The 21,041-nt window shown below is 30.4% G+C and overlaps 1 protein-coding gene across 27 annotated transcripts in view; it reads right to left on the reverse strand.

The window, feature by feature from the left end:
• The window catches only part of Rim (Rab3 interacting molecule), a 42,684-nt gene extending 22,458 nt beyond the window's left edge, over positions 1 to 20,226 (reverse strand). For 13 of the 27 annotated variants that reach the window (XR_015810947.1, XM_088194389.1, XM_088194387.1 and 10 more), the window contains exons 1-4: positions 19,692 to 20,226; positions 12,656 to 12,860; positions 2,701 to 3,223; positions 687 to 1,201 (exon numbers count right to left, since the gene is read on the reverse strand). Coding sequence is in view for 25 of the 27 variants with exons in the window: in XM_088194389.1 (XP_088050515.1) it covers positions 687 to 1,201; positions 2,701 to 3,223; positions 12,656 to 12,860; positions 19,692 to 19,801 (1,353 nt within the window). In the remaining 2 variants the exon portion in view is untranslated. Of the gene's footprint in view, positions 1 to 686; positions 1,202 to 1,753; positions 1,831 to 2,700; positions 3,224 to 12,655; positions 12,861 to 14,730; positions 14,785 to 19,691 lie in introns of those variants that run through there. The other 14 variants (XM_088194398.1, XM_088194397.1, XM_088194396.1 and 11 more) reach the window with 4 other exon arrangements.
• Positions 20,227 to 21,041: the final 815 nt, after the last annotated feature.

Below are 21,041 nucleotides of genomic sequence, written 5' to 3' on the forward strand. Positions count from 1 at the left end.
CAGATTAGATATGATATACCAATTAACAATATCGATATGTAAGAATTTCATTGCATAATTAGGAATAATCCAACAATTATAATGATAATAAAATGCGTCCGTAGTGACGTGCGTGCCCTTATCTCTCACTCACTCTTGTCACTTAACACGCGAGCGAGCGAAAGGGAAAGTATCTTACCGCACGCGCCTAATAAATATACATATCTCAAGTTTTTTATCATTATTTTACGCTGTATCTCTTTGGGGTAAAGCCTGTTGTGTTATTGAAATATATTATTGCTTTTATTGAGTAATTTGTATTCAATAAATTTAATGAATAATTTTAATGTTTTTTCTCTTTACACTAATAGGTAATATACTCATTGAATAATCAATAAAATATATTTTATTACAAATTTTGGATATATAAAATTAGGATATTGATTGTCTCAAGTGTAAATATTATGTTATATTCACAGAAAATAAATCATTAGAGCATCTTGTGTTTGGGTTAGTTCGTTTTTGTAGCAAATGAGCGATATGAAAAACGTGAGTAAATCAAATGCTTTGTAATCATATATACTGTAAATATTTTATCAACTAGATGAAATGTGATATTTTGATTATTATTTATACGAATAAAAATATTAATAAATTTATCTATGTATGTAAGATATTAGAATCACTCGTATGCTAATTTAGAATACCTTAGGTCCGTCGCCCTTATTGGAGTCTTCACTAGAAGTGAAATTGCTCGACGTGTCTATGCCGGAGTCTTTCGTCGCCGAATCTTGCGATTCTTGACGATCATAATCCCATCTGACGGTAGCCCAGTCGTTTTGGTCGATCTTATGACTGTTAGCCGCGTTGTTTTGTACAGTGTCGTGACCGTCGAAGCGCACGGTCTTCTTTCTTCTCTCTGTGAATCTCCTATTGTCAGCTGCATCTTCCCACGGATAATCTTTGTGAGTTTTAGCGTCTTTGAAATTGTTCAAATGAGCAAACTCTTCGTTTATATCGTCGAAATTTGGGTCGTCCATGTCTAAAGCCGCACTCAACTGAGGATAGTATATGTCTTGGTCGCCGTTGTACAATTCGTTGTGTGGTATGTGATTTAGTCTATTGTCGCTGTTCACGAGGTGGTTGTTGGAAATGTTGTAATAATTTTTTGAAATGATGTGATGATTGGAGGGTTGCAGACGTGAACAGTTTTCTAGTTTCCCTATGCGATTGAAGAAACAGAAAAAACTGATAAAAACAATATAGAAACAAATCGACAAACACCTCCTGGTCTCAATCGGTTTTATATACGTCGCTGTAACTCGTTTAAATTAAAAATAAACATTCCATAAAATCGTTTAAATCATCTCAACACACAAATACAACGTTTGTGTATTGAGATTATAAAGGAAAACAACACACATCGATAAAGTAACATAGCATTCATACACAACAACACTTCTCACGTTTCTATAACTATTTACAGATCGATTAAGATGCACACAAAATCATAGACGAAAATGAGAAATGCATAGTTCTGATAAAAAATCAACAGAAGGTAAAAGACAGTGAAAGATAAAGAGATGCTGATAGTTCATAGATATAGATAGTGTCAATATTATATTGCAAACCAATAGCAATATATATATAATATATACAAATACATTCACAAATATTCAGCTGGAAAAGACATTTAACGATAATAATTGATAGAAAAATGACATTGATAAAATTGTTTCGAAAATATGATAATCTCTCTTATTATCATTCTCACCGCTAAGAACTTTTTAATTTTTTCATCTAAAATTGCCTGCCGCTGTAATCTTGCATTGTCGATTTTGTCTCTAATGCCTGGAAGAGAATATATTGTTAAATACGACACAAACATTATAAAAGATAAATATCGTAGTTAATTCTCCGACCTGTAATTGTATAAAAAACGTTACTAATATATTATTATATAATATAATAAATAACGGAAAGAAATTATAATATAGAAATTGTTGCTATTTCTATGATTCTATATTCTACTAATATTGTATTTAGAATAGAAAAAATGCAAGGCTAAAGTCGTGAAAATATTTGTTTTGTGAAAAGTATTATATTATAAAAAGCGCAAGGATTTATATACAAGTATATTATTATTATATACGTGTATATAGTGCGATTTGCAGCTCTAAACAATCGGGAGCAACAACTCATATAAGTGCAAAATAAAAATAATAAAGTGGAGAATGCAGGTGTATTATATTTAGTGTTAAGCTACAATAAATTTAGAATTTCATATACAACACATTATTTATTTATTTCGACCTTGATAATAATTTTGTAAACATTTTCCATTAATTAAATGTGTATTATTATAATAATAACAAGACAGCCAAAACTGTATTAAAATATAATTTAAATCATAAGTGTAAATTAAGCTATTTGAACAATAATCATCTACTCAACGATTTGAGTTAACAAACTTGTGTATAAAAATGTTTTTGTGTGTTTGTGTGTATTTGGATTGAATTTGTAAAATATTCCAAAAAAATTGAAAATCTTGTATTTGAATCACACGAAGGGAGGACATTTGTATAATATATATAATTTTTAATAATTAAATAAATATATATTCAGAATGGTTACAATGAACAATAAATAGATAGTCAGGATGATAGAAAAAGAGCATATATACGAGTCCAATAATCAAGATTCACAAGTAAAAAGACTCACCCTTGTCGTTTTCGTCGCTGACGCAGTCGGGAGTAGATCTGAGTTCTTCGTCTGAACTGGAAGGCGATCCGGGAGCTCTTCTCCTGCTCGGAATCTGATTCGTTACTGGAATAGTCACTGTTTGGTTAGCCGCTTGCTGTCTGGGATGCAAGAGATGGGGATGCGATCTCATGAGTCCGTCTAATTCGTTATTTCTGCCGTACGTCTGCACGCCTCCCTCTTGCTGGGAGTACTGTCTTCTTAGTACACTTCCGGACCTTTGCAAGGGCAGGTTCTCCTTTTCGGCCGCACTGTGAGCCCTCTCTAGCTTTGGACGCTTATCAGCGGTGGAACCCATGGGGCTCATCGAAGTCATCGTACCCATTGGACCCATTGCCCCGAGAGTGCCGATGACTTCGCCTCCCCTCATGTCTGCTTCTATCCGCCTCATGATGACGTCTTGACCGGCGCTCTTGTGTATCCACTGACCGGTTTTAGATAAGAGTTCCTGCTTTTTGCGGCATAGAATACACACCCATATCACCTGCAATATAATAAAAACGAAACGATATAATACATTAGAATTACACAGCTGCAATGCACACACGCCTCTGCTCAAAAATGCACTGGTGTGTGGAATGAAAAGACGCAGAAACACCAAAATAAGTAAAAATTATTGAGGGATGCCAAAATTTTCAACTTTGCTTGCCAAATGGGATCATAGATGCAGTAAATGGAGCAAACATGGCAGCGTTGGCACTAATCCAATATTTCGCAGTATAACTACCCAGGGGTTTCAACAAATTGAAATAATGTATAAATGTGCTGTTAAACACGGGCATATAAATTTTATTTATGTGCAAAGATTGTCGTTAGCATTGCTACTGCATATTATGAATGCAGATATTATGCCAGTAAATAGGCATTTTTATAATAACCTGCATTAGGAATGTATCATATAACGTATACATATTATACAATTTATAAAACACAAGATGGATTTACATAAAAAAAAATTAAAATATCTCTGCGTGGCTTATTTATCTAATCACATAAGTATAGTCGCTTTTCTTACTAATCTCTAAATGAAATAAGTTTTATATATTTATAAAAATAATACTCATTGAAACCATGAATATATATATTTACTAAAAAGGTTTCAACAACTACTATAACTTCAAATAGTGTCATCATATTTTTCGATTTATTTAAAGTAAAACATCACATTTTATCACACGTAAAGCTTCATGAAAGATTACTACATTTTTATCTTATTAGAACAATTATATTATATATAAGATTCTAAAGTAATTTTTACAACTTATAACTTTTGTAACTGTAAATATTATGTAATTGTAATATATGTAATTGTAAATATATATATAAACCTTCATTTACAATATGACAGGCGTTATCCCAATACATTACAACAGGGCTAACAAAATCAACAACTACTAAGAAAGTATTGAAGCAATAAATTGAAATAAAACTCCGTAAATCAGTGATATCTATTTTATTACTTATTAATTATTTACAGTTTACAATGAATAGATTTCACAAGTGCATATTTTCAAGAATATTTTACGAGAATTTAGCAAAAGAGATGCCAAATCAAGAATTCTCATTTAAAAATTTGCTAATTTATCATGAATATTTATAGATCCTTCATTTGTTAAGAATTAAATTTTTACGAATAATTTAAAATACTTTACAGCCGTTGCATTTTATAATACCACTGTGGGCCTGTGCTAGATGTTTGAAAATATGTATGATTTTCTGAAAGCTAATCAAAGTCCAAAAAAATTCAATGATAAAAAATTGTTCTTCTTTACTATTTCGCCTTATCATTTATATGATAATTTAAAAGTTATATTAATAATCAGATAAGAAGAAACGTAGGAATCGACAGATTGAAAAAATGTATGGGGTCTTTCCACAGAGTTTTTTCCAACAAAAATTTCCCAGCAAAAAGGATGGCCGATTTTATATATATATTTTTTTTTTAATCTTCTGTTGTAACCTGACAGGCTTATGCCCAATGCATTACAACGGGGTAAATCTGTACCAACTGAGTTATTTGTAATATAATTTATAACCGATAGATGTCAATGCAGCTGGGGTCGATTTTTTAATAATAGCGCATTTTTTAAATAAAATTTGTGCCGATGCCTGGGCTCGAACCTGTAACTTCAAAGTTACTAGTCTGAGACGTTACGGACTACGCAATTCCGTTCTTATATATAATTTTTATTACATATATTTATCAAAATATCTCGAGAAACTAGAGAAGGAAAAATTCTTAAGAACATCGATAAAGTAGAACGCTTATATGCCACTATGCATGACCAGCGATCTGCGTGAGATAAGAAAAATCTAGGAAAACCTAATCTGTGACGATCAATTAGGATTACAATTATAGCATAATCACTAAATCTGATCTCTCAGATACAATTTGATTCATATTCGAAATCAGGTATTAGTCGCGTTGCTCATTTTAGATATGACCTAAGGCAAAAAATACAATAATATGACCTAAGGTAAAAAAAATGCAATTTTGGATAAATATTATTTAATAAATTTTACCATATACAAATATATTATTTGCTTAATTAGTTAAACTAAGATACAGCAAAAATGTATTTTTATTTATTAAAAACTATTTTAATGATTTATAATTAATAAAATTTCAGTGAGTCACACTGCTAATTCGTAGATGTTGCGTATTACCCCGTTGTAACGCATTGGGTAACCGCTTGTCGTATAGATATGCAATAAATAGGTAAATATATTTTAATAATTATCTTTTGTAGGTTTGGGGTATTTTTTAACTTAATAGAAAATTACTAAAGCAGAATAAAAACATGTCCTGTTTCATAGATTTATATTAGAGTTAGATAAAACATTATTATTCACATGAATCGTATTTTGCATAACAAATATTCTCTTCATAAAATATTATTTTCGATTATAAAAATATATTTTTGTAATAAAATATAGTATTATAAATTTAAGAAATAATTACGCGATAATATCAATTTTGCGACAAACCTATTTACTCCTAGATTTATAAACGCGTGTAAGCTTTATAACAATAACACTATCTTTAAAGTCTTACATAGCACCATATCAAAAGCGCGTTATTAAAATAGCGTGCTAAATAAAAAAATTGAAGAAATAAAAAAATCTTAAATGTCCATAATATTCCTTTATTTTGTAACTAATTTATTTATCTAAATATCTCTAAATTTTTAAAATCATATAAAACTAATTTCTCTTTATAATCGTGATTGTAAAGGTACAAGTTTTTATTTGATGGTATGATATTTGGTTGGCTTAGCTTTCTGCAAATTCATTAAACCCACTTTTAAATGGCCTGAACAAAGGATACAGTTGGTGCTAATATACAGTCAAACGGTCAATGAAATGTAGTGTACATGGATCTCCTTGACCCGCCATTTATAAAGTTACATTATTGCCACATCAACAACCATAGCCATTACGTAAAGTATTCTAACTAGATATTTAATATATAATTAGAAAGGTTTGTTTCCGCCCCGAATTATTTCTTTGGCTAGACGATTAAGAATAGAAAAGGCAAAGAACCTCCTTTAATTCTAAGAAAACGGTGTAATAAATTTACTTTCATCAAGAATTTTAGTCAGAATTAGACTTTTTAACTACTTCGTTACAAACGAGAATTTAGCCGAATACACAGAATTCAAAGCTTTGCCGAGTATTGACCATGACGACCCATATAAAACCGAAAAAGCAGTCGCTCTCCACTTCTTGTCAGACCAGGTTATAACATTAAATTGTTGATCCTTCATGAACATCTATGGTGAAATTTGTTTTCAATTATTTATAAAACTCCTTTAATTCCACCATTATGGTGCATATCCTATGATCATTTTAGATCTATCAGATAATCGTAAGAAAACGTTTCGGAAAATCTTTCTATTCTACTGTCAACATTGCAAAATGTATGTTTTTATTAAAAAAATACAAGATTAATTTTAAAGATGTTACTATTACTTATTTACAGTGGATATACCACTTAGTTTTAATACTTTGTAAATATATAGTATGTACATAATTATTAATATTTTTCATTTTTGTTTCAATTTATATTTCAACATTTAAGTGTGAGAAAAATATAAAAAGTAAGTAGCACATCGATATAAATTTACCGCGTGATATATTATACACAATAAAGTATTTAATATAAAGAATAAATAAACACGATGCTGAATGGAAGATGTAGAAAAAATGCTGAAAAAGTACTTTCGGTGACGTCACGAGACACTAGAACGTGACAAGAGGCTGGCGTCGCTATCAGATAATTAAAGCACAAGGTCGGGGTGCTTCAGCGAACGGCCTCCCCAGATACTCTTTTAAAGCTACATCTTTGAAAAAAATATCCACAATACTGATAGAGAACGATCGGTGGCTAATTTGGACTGCGACACGTCCGGTTTACGTTTCATTAGACAGATTTTTGCCTATCGATTTAACTGTGGGCATACGGACCGATGGACCTCTTTAGTTTTTTCAGCTTATTGACCCTCTAGCCTTGCTTTCGAATTTGCCTCCGATTACACACACTAGATATAAATAGTCGATTCGTATCAAAATCGAATTTTCCATTACGCTGATCGCTTATGCGGGAAAAGCGTATTTTACGGCCGTCCGATTTTTGGCATGCCTAATTGGACTCCTCTGACTATACATACATTTATAAAAAAAATATTAGAGTCATAATGAAAAAATATTAAATGTGTTGCTTCTTGATTTCAAAAACAATAATTTAGACTGAAAATTTTTTAAATATGAATTTTGCATTTTTATTAAAATATCTTCATTCATACAAGTAATGTATAAACTTATCCTTCGACTTACGCGGTAAATACGTTCCAGAAAATATCGCGTAAATCGAGGCATAAATCTAAATTTGTAATAAAATAATAAAATAGTATTCACATGTACTTTTTAACGTTTCTTTAAATTATAAAGTAAACGAGAAAAATTCAAGCAACTCAAGACACACTTCATGGGCAGTGGGAGAGGTTTCAGATGTAGGTCAAGTGTAAGAAGTGGAAGTAAGCCATTAACATATGTGTTAGTACATCACTGCGCTAAGCTGTTTGATATAAAATATTTTAAAAAACCTTAACCGCGAAAATCGAGGGATATGTGTACTATAAGTCACGTGTATGATTAGCTATAATTATATTGTGAATGTTTACTATCTGTATTTAGGCGAAGGAAAGATTGCAAATGTTAATCTACTATTGAGAATATGAAGATTATTTTCAAACTTACTAGGACATAAGCTTCTAAGGAGTTTTTGCGCTGCGAAACAGCAAAATACCTAAATATTTTCCGCTAATTTTATATACACCTCGGGATTCATTTTTTTAATGATCTTGATTTGGTGATCGTGATTGATGATCTTTCGCGTATGCAGATTCCGAAAAAAATTACATTGGACAACCTAATAGACGCATCGCACACCGAGAAAATGAACATAAAAATGCTGTAAAAACTTCAATAGTAATTCTACCCTAGCCGAACACAGTTTCATAGAAGACCATAATGTTCGTACAAAACGAGAAGCACTTGAAATAGAAATTCACAAAAATATCGCTATGAACAAAAGATATGATAGTAGCATGTGATCAAAATCTTGGCTTCCGGTTTTAGTTATTAAGAAAAAAATCACATAAAAATGTCACCGACCTAATTGTCACACAATTAAACAAACGCATTAACACAGACACAAATGACTCATTCGAGGCAAATGGACAATTAATTAATATAATTAATAATGCCCCACCGAAACGAGCATATATGACAAGATCAAGGACCAGAGCGGCAGTTACGGATAAAAATCTATTTATAGTAATATATGTACATACTATATATTTCTTTTAGTCTTGAAAAATATAAAATGACTCATTTCAGATAGATATTAAATTCAAATTTGATAAATCATTGATTTCACAAAGAATATCTCTACATTAATGTGCTTTTCTTAATCGCTTGCATGCAGTAACGCCAGCCGCACGCCGCGCATGCGCATTCAGCGCTATTTTCATGAATAAAACTTTTTCAGGCGTGTAATCGATTATCTCGTCGCAAAAATATACTGTTTACGATTCAAGACAACAAATCGAACCATAAATTTAATTCTATACGAATCGACGACAACAATAAGATTTTTTGATTCTTCTCTTATAATTTCGTACTCATCGATTCTTGCATAAAGCCCTGATTTGAGCTTTGATTCTATATTTAGATTTATATTGGTGCATGGTGTTTGTATTTCCGTAAATAGAAAAGTAATCAAAACAAGAATTTATAGATATAGGGCGTGGCAGAGGAATTCTTATCATTTTCTAAGGATGGTAAACGCTTTGTCTGTAGATTTCCCATTGCTCGCATCTCATCGGAAATAAGTGAGATTGAACTCTTAAGTCTAAAGCGTCGTTATCGAAACATTTGAAATGTCAAAGTTCCGCAGCGGGCGTTTCACGGTGAATCTCTATTAATAGACGTTTAACATATGTTAAAATTGCTGTCTATATATGTAAAAATTGGTCAACAATCGATTCAGTCGCAAGAGCTTTATATTAAACATACGATTCTACAATAAATTGAAAAACTATTTTTTATACTTTTTTGCTCAACAATTGTCTATTGATCACGTAATTAATTTAAACGCTTATTTTTGCAAAAACTTCCATTCGTTCATGCTATTAAGATTATAAGAAATCATAAGTACATTTCAATTAAAATATGTTCTATATATAGAACGAAATATTCCTATTATTCTTCGCGCAAAAGGAGCCTTATAGAAATATAATTCATAAATACAATTATATCACAACTTCAATAAGCTTTTCGATTCAAGGATTTTGCAGCAGTATGAAGATATAATCTCGATATAGACTCATGTACTCAGTCATTCGATTAAGATAATTAAAGGGTTGAGTTTACTGGGGTGAAAAGACAGGACAGCTCTTTGATGTCGTAGATTTGTTCGAAAAGAGGAGATACGATTGCTATTTTTATTATTATTATTTTTTGGTGTAATTCTCATTTGAGTTGTGTGTAACTGAGATAACCAAAGACCTTGGTGGCAAATTGGGCTGCGACTGTAAGAGGGTTGCCAAATATATTATACGTACTTATGTAATATATTACGTGGGGCTTTTTGTTCGAAGACAATCCGGTAATCGGATGTAAAACCATCTAAGATCAACGGTGAGTTTATTTTCACTATAATATTGACTGAAATGACAATCTAACATTTATACATGTTTAAAAATCATAAATTTAAACAATATAGCTCGAATCTTGAAAAATAGAGCCCTAAGATCTTAGCATATAGTAATTTAAATTTTGTGAAATTTAGATTCGAATATTAGTTTAACTAAACGCTCAACTGATTTTACTTTGAGGCTAGAAAGTATGTAGAAATAATCCCCAAATCATTTAGGAAAAAATCAAGTGCTAGAGTCTTGGGTCATGCTAAATGTCATAGAAAGGCCATTGCTCATGATACGGAAAATGGATATAATATTATTTCATATACAGGTTAATAGTTGCATTGCAGATGTTTGATACACATATAACTTTTATTTGTATGAATCATACAAATTCTTTATTTTGGCTTTATGTCAGTATGCTATATATCAACATTGGCATAATAATTTATATTATACTATCAAAATTTGTCTGTTTTTTTACCAACAATGAAAAAATTAAAAAATATTATCAATATTAATTATAATTAATAATAATAAAAAAGATGTAATAAATTTTTTGATTCAAGATATATTAGTTGCAGCACAATAATTTTACTAAATTGCCAATTTAACGTATCAATAAAAAGCAAATAGTTGGTTATTTAATTTCTTAGAATTTCTGAATCCATATAGATAGTTAAAACAACTGCAATTAAATGCGATTGGTTTTAAAGGCATTGATAATGCTTTCATATATGATTGAGGCAAAGATCCTGACTGATGCGTGTGTTTATTTATAAAATTATATTAATTCTCAGAAATTTGCCTTCTCGCTTCAATAAATATAATAAATATATAAAATTGTCGCTTATAAACAATAAAAAAAAATACTCAAGAGATTAATGTTTCTCTCATGGTTAATTATAAGTCTCAATGTCACGAACGTTAAAGGTTACATAAAATTGGTAACAAAGCTATTAATTCATAATTTGTTTTTTATTAGTATTAGGATCATAAATAGATAAAAAAACTATACACAGGCAAAAAAAAATATTTATTTAAAAAATCGTCAATTTTAAAGAAAAAATCATGTTCCTTATTATCTCTCTCTATTTTTATTTATATCATCTATCATATTTTTAAGGCCATGAGACCATTTTATTGGGATTGACAATCGGTTAATAAGAAATATGATTAAAAGTTTAACTTTTCAAATGTATCTTTATGAATAGTATAGAAGGCAAAGATAAACCAATACATACAATATTTCTTTTGTCCAAGAAAATGTTTATACCTTCAAGTAACCATCATCAATAAATACGAGAAATTATTATGAAGAATGAATCTAAACTAGTAAAAAAACAATGCTTATTCTGTAAGTTTATCACACATTAAACTAACATTTTTTATACCAGGTTATAAAAATAATAGGTATATGTTTTTATTTGGTATAATTTTTATAGTATATATTTTCTAATCAAATGACTATACTGTAAAATAATCTAAAATTATAAAATATCTCAAAAACCCGGTACTAGTTTTTAATGCCAACCATGTATTATATGTCTAATATGATACTTCACTAAAAAGAGCTTGACTTGAACTTTGGTTTCAGTTGAACAATCATTAAATAAAAAGAATCTCACCTAATGGTGTAAAAAGAAATAGAAAACTACACATTTCTATCATGTCATAAGAAAGCTTGACAATATATATTTGTGTTTAAATTTATCATCTTTAGTAAATAAGAAAATATATTATGCAGAAAGATTTCAACTTATTTTTTTCTAAAAATCATTAAAACATAGGACTTTTTAATCCTTTCCATTAATGTAATAAACCAGAATATAAATCGCTATATTGCAAAAATTATATTAGCAAAAATAAGTTGACTTTCCCTTTGGCTGCATTTTTATTGAATTTTTCACAATTCATATGTATAATATCTTATAACAATTTATTCAAATATATAAAATCATCCATTGTACTTTATTTTTGATTTTTTTTGAATACATATTATGTATATTATTATAAAAAAATTGACATAAAATATTATTAAACCACTTTTCTATTTTTTTTTTTGATAAAAACATTTTAAGGCCAAGTGGTAGAGAGGTAGGAGGGGGTGGGGGGCAAGTTTCAAATTCATCTCATTAATCTCTAATGAATTTCTAATAGTACCTATTTACGTTATTAATTTGGTTAATATTTTTTGGTTATCTTGCCGCATGACTATTTTAGAATATTCATCGGTGATACATATTTGCCGGTATCGCTAAATATATCTAATTATGCTTTCATTATTTTTTTCATATTTGTAACATTATTTTGCTTAGACGAACGGTTTAATACTAGATACGACGTATCTCATTCTAAAACGCGGGCGACCGCAAATAACTTCACGGTCGACTGGTCGATCGCGACACGCTGAACACTTCTCAACTATGCATCTATGCTTTCATAGAAAACACATTTAATGTTATATGATAGCCTTGTTTATAACATCGGACGAAAAGTTAGGCGAGACTATCTTTTTATTAATTTATCAAAACAAAAGGGACGTGGTTCAAAGCAAAAAACAGCACTGTCCTGCTTAAAACATAACATATGGTCAGCCTATTTAAGGATGTGGATGTTACCACATCCAGTTTGATTATATGGGTTATAGATGTGATGCTTTTTTAGATTTTAATTTTAAATCAAAATGGTAATGAAAAAAATGTTCTTACCTTATTTGAGCGTAGGGTGACTTTTCCTCCGCATCGGGCACAACAGCGAGTGTGGCAATAATTGCACACGTGGCCAATGCCATCGGCAAACTTGGTTTTGAGGCAAATATGACACGTGGCATCTAGCTCAATACCGGCACGTTTTTGTTGCTCGGATCGCTGCCGAATTGTGTCTTCCAGAATGGTCACCTCGTCTTGTTTGCGCCTGTAGACAAAAACAATAATATTTTTTACTTGCATAGGTAAAAAAAGCGGATTGTATTAAAAAAATAACATTGTATTCATACAATGCATAACTTTCAATACCAATAGTGAATGTTATGCTTCAAACGTAGTATTCATAATTACTTCTAAATTCATTTAGAGTATTGAAAATTATGCTTCATATATGAAAATAATCATAATTTTATATTTAAACTTTACATATAATTTAACATACTGTAATAGAAAGAAATGTATATATATATAAGAACTAGACAAATTGAAAGAGAATAGTATTATTACTATATAAATTCTGAAAAAAATACACAAACAAGTGTATTTTAGATAGGATTGAATGAAGGAATAAACAACCCTTTCATTCGGAAACGAATTTGTAACTATAAAAATAGTTAATTTATTAGGGTATGATTGTCAGTATAGAGTTATGGTATAAACTAAGTCGTGTATTACTGACTTTTGGTGAACCGGTATCATCGTAGTAAAAATCTCTATCGTACTACAACGTATCTGTTTTTGCGAAAATAATTTCTCCTACAATATTTTTTGAAAGTCAAATATATAGATGAGAGCAAAATAGCAATGGTCTCTAATAATTATGTAACGGTAATTTTTTACTAGGTTGATTAAATTGTAACAAGTACGATAGACGAGTGGTATAAGTAGCTGACTATTGACCCGAAAGAACTATGTTCGAATCCCATAAGTGTTTTTTTATATTTTTATGATTTCTGGGAGATCAAAATTAGTGATTATTTTATAATTAAAATTCTGATCATCACATATTAGGTTTATTTAGATTTCCCTAGTCTTACAGATGAATATCGTGATGAATAATTGCAATCAAGCAAGGTCGTACCAAGCTAATTCAGCTTAATATATGTATTTAATAAAAATAATATCTTATATGTATTTAACAAAAAATAGTATAATCCTGAATCCAGAAATATGTATCTCAAACGATTGATTCGTAAAAATGTAAAGATGTGATACTTCATTTATAACTAGAATGTAGTTTGAGTAGTAAGAACGTATTTTTTTTAGCTTGTTTCAGTATATCATAGCTTTTACATAGATAAATATTTAAGGCAAATTAATAGTGAATAACTTAATAATTGTATATAAAAGATTAAGTTTAAGTAATCTTATATTAAATTGTAATAGTTTATCGTTAATAAATTTATAATAACTGTTCCTCGAATTTTTAATATTGCATAATTAAAAAATATTTTTTATGGAATTGAAATATTTTTTTCAATAAAAAAATATAAGTAAATTTTCTACAAATTTCATAATATTTTTTTTATTATTAATTCATGGCATAAAACATTATAGTTAAATGTATATCAAAATATGTATGGAAATTTCCAGTTGCAATATGACCATATGTTTTTCGAGCGTATCATTAATAATCGCGATAAAACAATCTCAAACTACTAGGAAACATACAAATCAACGAGGGGATAAGTTATATATGGGTTAACCACTGTTTTTGGTATTTGTATGAATATAATGGATCCAAAATAATCCAACATATTCTTAAATACGCGTATTCAAGTTATATAAAAGCTATAAAAAAATTTTAGACCATAAAATTTTTAAAGGGGTTTTATTGAAATATTAATTATGTATATTATTTGTATTAATAGTATTAAATGAACTTTCATTCAGAATACTATTGACAAATCAAGGGTTAGTTGTCTTAATGCTTCTACTTTGTCATTAAAATGTGCTATGACTACTGAAATATGGATATTTAAATGTCGTTAGCTCTAATTGGGCCAAACTATATGTTACACTAGCATATACACACATACATATATTCATACACATCTGTGAAATGAGCGAATACTTACATAATCGCTAAAAATCGATCGCGATTCTGTAAGAGAAAAATATTTTTCAGCTGTTGACAAGCCTGGACCGATAGTTGTAGACAATTGAATTATGCCTACTCGGTTACAGAAGTATAAAAAAAATCATATGCAACCAGGGGCGGTGAACTTGTGGTTTTGTATGAGTTACATATTTTTTATCAGTATAATCAATTATTTATTTATTTAATTTTGAATGATACATTAATCTTAAATCTTTATAAAAGATTGAAAATATACGATCTAAAAAATGTATAAAAGTACAAAGTTAATTTATAATTGATATTGGTTCACAACCCAAAGGCTTTGTGTTCCCGTCGAAGAAGCCATACAAATGATCATCCGTCGCGAGTCTTAGAACTTTTTAAAGGCTATGTGAACTTTCATGGTCAACGGTTATAACTAATTCTCGGATGTTTGTTTTAAAAATATATCACTGACATATTTTTTTATTAATAAATATAATTTAAATATCATAAAGTAAAGATTGTTATTTTGCAATAGATCTTAAAAATTTAGAAAAACAAATACAACAAATACAAAAAAATTATAGTTTAAAAAAGCTATTTTGTCATAAGAAAGTTAACATACATATATTTATAGTTAACTATGTGAAAAAATATTATTCGTTTAATTATGTTAGAACCTATTTGATTTATTAAATTATCACACTATCTATGACTAATAACTGAAAAGCCTGGGCTCGAATCTTACATCGACTCTAGAGTTTTAAATTTTATATTATATCTGAAAGATCGGAATTAGTGATTATTATAATATTATAATTCCGATTGATCATCACAGATTAAGTTTTCCAATATTTTCTTAATCTCACGAATAAATATCATTATGAATAGTTCAAAATAAAATTTAAACAGGTCGTGGATAGTGGCATAAATTTATTGTAGGCTATAATAAAATAAATGTCACTGATTTACAGACTTTGATTTTAGAATTGTGTCTCCCTGTTTATTTAGTAGTTAGCACAATGCATTAACTCCGTTGTAACGCATTGGGCTAACGACTGACGTTAGCAATTACGATTTACAATAAATAAATAAATAAAGTTTAAAAAGTTAAAGTGACAAAATCAAAACAAATTGAGTTTTGTATCACATAGGGTTATGTGTGACTCTGGTACATATAAAAATAAATGTAAAAAATAATTAAAATTACTGACCCAATGAATACAGGTCCAGCGATAGTACTAAAACTGATAATAATATGCAGGGATTTTTTGTCATTTAACGGGGTGGAATGGCGCACCTTGTTTATGGTATTTTTACTGTTTAAAAAGTAATTGTTACTGAATACACTTGTGTAGCGATTGACAATCTGCAAAGATTTTATATCTTTATTTTTACATAAATATGACGTCAATGTTTTCATTTTACTTATTTTTAAGTGTAAAAGTTTAACCCTAAGTTTAAAAATAAAAGAAAATTCCGGCTACTTCTTAACCGCAGGTGATACTAAAAAAAGTCCAAAATAATAACAGAAACGACGACAGAAAATATGAATATTTGAGTCCTTACTCCAATGTTTTTATGGGATGACAGAAGATTATTTAAAAAATATTTAATATATTTAGTAGTAGTATGTAAAATTGGAATGAAAAAAATCCTGACAGAGAAATTTCCTTCTATTATAGTTTGGAATTGTGCTAATCACAGATTATAATAATTAGTAAACGATTTTGTAAAGAAAATTTCAGATATCAATAGATGCAAATCATTTATTGATAGACTTTGTTTTATACCATGCGTCGAAAAATAATAGAATTGCATTTATATACAGAATCACTAGGCGTTGAGATGCTGAAAATTGGAAAAGTTTTAAGAACCCAATCTAGTTTCCGTTCAGTTTTCGGCATTTCATCTTTTTCCAGGGAGGGGGGGGGGCAAAAGTTGGCCAGTTGATAACCATTTTTATATTTAGATTTCCTTAAAATTCATTAAATTTCATTGAATGATATGTATTTTTCTGGCCAAATTCAAGGGGGGGAGGGCAAATTCCCCTACCTGCCCCCCCCCCAAATAACGTTCCTGTTTAGAATCCACATCAAAAGTAATAAAATCATCCCGTCGCAGTGGAAACGCTAGGTTATCTATAGCGTTCCTAATAAGACTTTATATAATAATAATATTATGACTCATAATAAGTGATAAACGAACGAAGACCATCTAAACCGAATTTTGACCAATAAGAACGTTCCGCAATGGGAACGTTCGTTACTCAGCGTTCCCACTGCGACGGCGCCGACACGATTTTATTGCTTTTGACGTGAATTTTTGACTTCTGAGAAGTGATAATTGTTTTTGCGCTTTTCTATTGACCAAAATTTGACTTGAATACATTTTGACCAATACTTATATATCAGAAGTCCGTATTAATGTCGGTAAGGATAGCTATCATATTTTTAAGACATAGTGTAATATCGAAGTGCAGACAAACTATGAAGCAATATACGAGATGCGACTTCTATCTGTACTTCTTCTTCAGCTTATTACCTCCTGAGTGTTGAGTTGGCTAAGTTTGTATTTTAGACCTAATCTAATGAAATTTTAAAATTCAGTTTGTTTTATAGCTATCATTAGGTTTGGTTAATTTGTGTAGGTTAAGTTTGGGTTTGAACAGCAAATTAAGAACTGAATATAATTTCACTAGCGCCTATCAGTCAACTTATATTTTCGCTAGTAGAAATATATATATATCTACTAGTGAAAATATAACTTCACTGAAATATACAACTATTTATACATCGCATGTAAATAAATAATGATAAGTATGTAAATGTATATATTATTACGAATGAAAAAGTTTAAATCATATAATTTTACTAGCACCTGCCAGATAAATTATATTTTTACTGGTAAAAAATATATATCTACTAGTGAAAGTGTATTCCGATATTATTTGACTGAAATGACATATTTAAAAAAATAATTTATTCCAGTTTTTTTTAAGTGATAACCCGGGATTTTCTGGTTTGGAATCAGGGACGTCATTTCTGCTTTTACCAGGGAGAGGGAAGAACATTTTTTAAATATTTTATTTTCATTAAAATTCATAGTATTTCATTATATGACTAAATTCAAGGAGGAGAAAGTCCCCATTTGTCCCCCCTCCCCCCAAATGAATTTGGGCCCTATTATAAATGTGCTGCAGCTGCTGTACATTTCACACAATTTTTTTTCAAAAATTGATCCTCCTATTGATTCGAAAGCATTTTATTCCACGTTGAAAGAGTCAATTTAAAAAAGGATGCTAGATAGAAAAAATGTTAAGTTTGTACTTTTGACTTGCATACTTGATTAAAAATATTGGCCTAAAGATATTGATGTTCAGTTGACATTTGGAGAGATTGAATTTAGGAACATGTCAATCAGACTATCATAAACGAAAGAAAAATGATTCGTGGATTTCGCGAATACATTTTCGAAAACACATCCTGAAAAAATATTGCGTTTGATATATGCTCTGAATTTTATTCTCATTTTTTTTAATGAACATGAACGCGGGTTTTCGCAAATTAATCTAATTATTACCACAATAAGAGCTTCCTTCAAGACCAATAGAGTTTCGGCATTTTTGTTCATCTAACTTGTCGGACCACCTTTCCCACTATTCGATCCTTCAAAATATGTTGATCTGTGCTTTATCAGATTTCATTTGGCCATAAACACACGGCCATAAACTTAAAAAAGGAATCGATAAGATTTGTCAAACGAGAATTGGACAAAACTGGAAATCACTATAAACTTTAATTCAAATATATATTTTATAATTTTATTTTACATTTGTTCGTTTAACTTTAGATGTGACATGTCTGAGTAAAAATTATGATATTCTTTAAAAAAATATTATGCGCTTCGTGGTATAGGAAACTGCTTTAAATTTAATTTAAATGATATTTGAATATAATTTTCTTTAGTAAAAAGCTTGTGAAGAAAAGTTTCGGAACCTTTTTTGTCTAAAAAAAACTTGATAATATTTATGTAATATTTATATGAAAATATTTTATATTAAAATTTTAGGGACATATTTAATTGCATGCCTAGCAATACACAAGACTGTTCTCTGTTAAAATATTAACATATAACTAATCAATTAATTTTAAAACATAATTTAAAATACCAGTTTAATTAAATTACTGAGACAATACTACGATTAGAATTTATATTTAAATTATATAGGATTTCATAATTTAATTGACAGATTTTATTTTACGGATGTAAAAATATGTATTATTACATGACAAATGCATTTTATATTTATTAAATTAAATTGTAGATAACATATTGAAACATAAATTTGATTTGTCACTTATTAGGCGATACTATAAATAACAAATTGCATATAAAATGTACATATATATGCTTAACACTTTTTGCGGTTATTTAAAATAATTATTAATGAATTAAAATATATTCTGAATTACGTATGCGCAGAGTCAAAGCCAGATGCAGGCAAAGAAGGCGCATGCCTGGGGTGGCACACTTACAAAGGGTCACACTTTTTATTTATTTATAAAGCACTTTTATTATAAAATAAATTAAAATATTAATATTATAATAAAATGTTTAAAATCACAATAATATTGAACAATGAATTGTAGTATATCATTTATTTTAGACAATGATTTATTTGTATTTTTTAAGGACGTGTATTATATGATATTAACGGTATTGCCCCGCCCTTGAATTTGGATGGATAAACACAATCGTTGTAATTTTCGGGATATTGAAAATGGTGTGACGTAATCGAGTTTTCTTTATTGTGTGTGAGGCATCGACGCATAGATATGTGCCTATATGAATAGTAGCGATCGAGGTCTGCGTCGAACGATGACGACGATCGATCGTACCGAAAGCGTAGCAGCAGTGCAGCCGGGCGTAGTCGCCGCTGCGCTTTCGCAGGGGGCGTTGCGGAAGGTCGCTTACCTCATGATCTCGTTCTCGCGTTGCTCCTCCTGGCGCTGGCGCAGGATGACCGACTCGATGATGGCTCGCTCTTCGGCGGTGAGGTGCGACAGGTCGGGCATGTCCGCCATGGCTCGCGGTGTGGCTTAGGGGCGAAGTCACGGCATGACTCGGCGGCGGAGACTCATGGTGTCACATCGACGGCGGCCACAGGACGACGGCGTCTCCGCGGCCAATGGCGTCGCGGCGCCGTGACGTCAGACGACTGCGCGTATCGATTGCGGCGCGGCCGGACCCCGACGCCATCCCGCATGCGCCGCCCCGACGGGCCTTGACGCCAGTGCAGAAAACGGATCCGCTAATTATTCCACAGCGGGTCGCCCGAGAGCCTCCACCGCTTCCTGGTCCGTCCTCGATTATGACTCCGGACTCGCTTAGACGTTTAGGGTCTACGACCAGTAGTGTAGCGAGGCGCTGGCGGTCGTCAAGGTCACAATTATGAGGGCGCTAACGATTATAAATTACAATTTTTTAAATAAAATATTGCAATTCACACAAAAAACGGAATCAAAGAAAACTTTTGAACAGAACGGAAACAAAAGCAAACGGTTTTAACCAGCGTTGCGCCTAAGGCCGACTTACTACATTAGTTAAATTTAAAAAAATACTTATCATAAGAATTAATTTTATAACAATATTTGGGAACTCGTTTTGAAGAAAATATACATAATGATTAAATAAAAATTAAATTGTTTTATATAAGAATTTGTCCCTACATTTGAATATTTCCTTAAAAATTGAATAAGTTTTAATGTGATTTTCGGAAATACACGACCATTCAGTAAACGGTTTTTAATTAAAACCGTTGGCCCAAATACGTCCACACATGGCCAAATGGCGGCTCGCGAGCAGGGCCGCCGAGAGCGAACCCGGGTCCTGGGAAAACAATGATTCCGTGGCCCATGATAAAAATGGCATTTTATATATTTTTTAGCATCGTAATGTAATTTCTTGAATAAATAATAATAGGTTCAAGTTATATTTTTCTATGCTACAAATAAATACAAAAATTAGCCATCGTTGTGACACATTTTCTGAAATCATATTTTATGCGAAATATTTTAATTAGGCATTAAAAATTATTAAAAATATCTATACATAATATTTACCTGATAATTAGTCGTGTTTTCTTTGCTGCTCAGTGTTGCCATATAGTGAATTTCTAGTCCAGGTCAAAAGCAATAAAATTGAGCCATCGCGGTGAAAACGCTCGATTGTCAAGCGTTTATATTATGACTTTTTATAACAATATTACGAGTGAAAATTGAATAAAGTAAAGTTGTGTCAACGCCGTTGCAGTGGTAACGCTCG

Source organism: Plectrocnemia conspersa, unplaced genomic scaffold, assembly GCF_051122295.1.
Source record: "Plectrocnemia conspersa isolate PC_06_02 unplaced genomic scaffold, ASM5112229v1 ptg000010l, whole genome shotgun sequence".
Lineage (NCBI taxonomy): Eukaryota > Metazoa > Arthropoda > Insecta > Trichoptera > Polycentropodidae > Plectrocnemia > Plectrocnemia conspersa.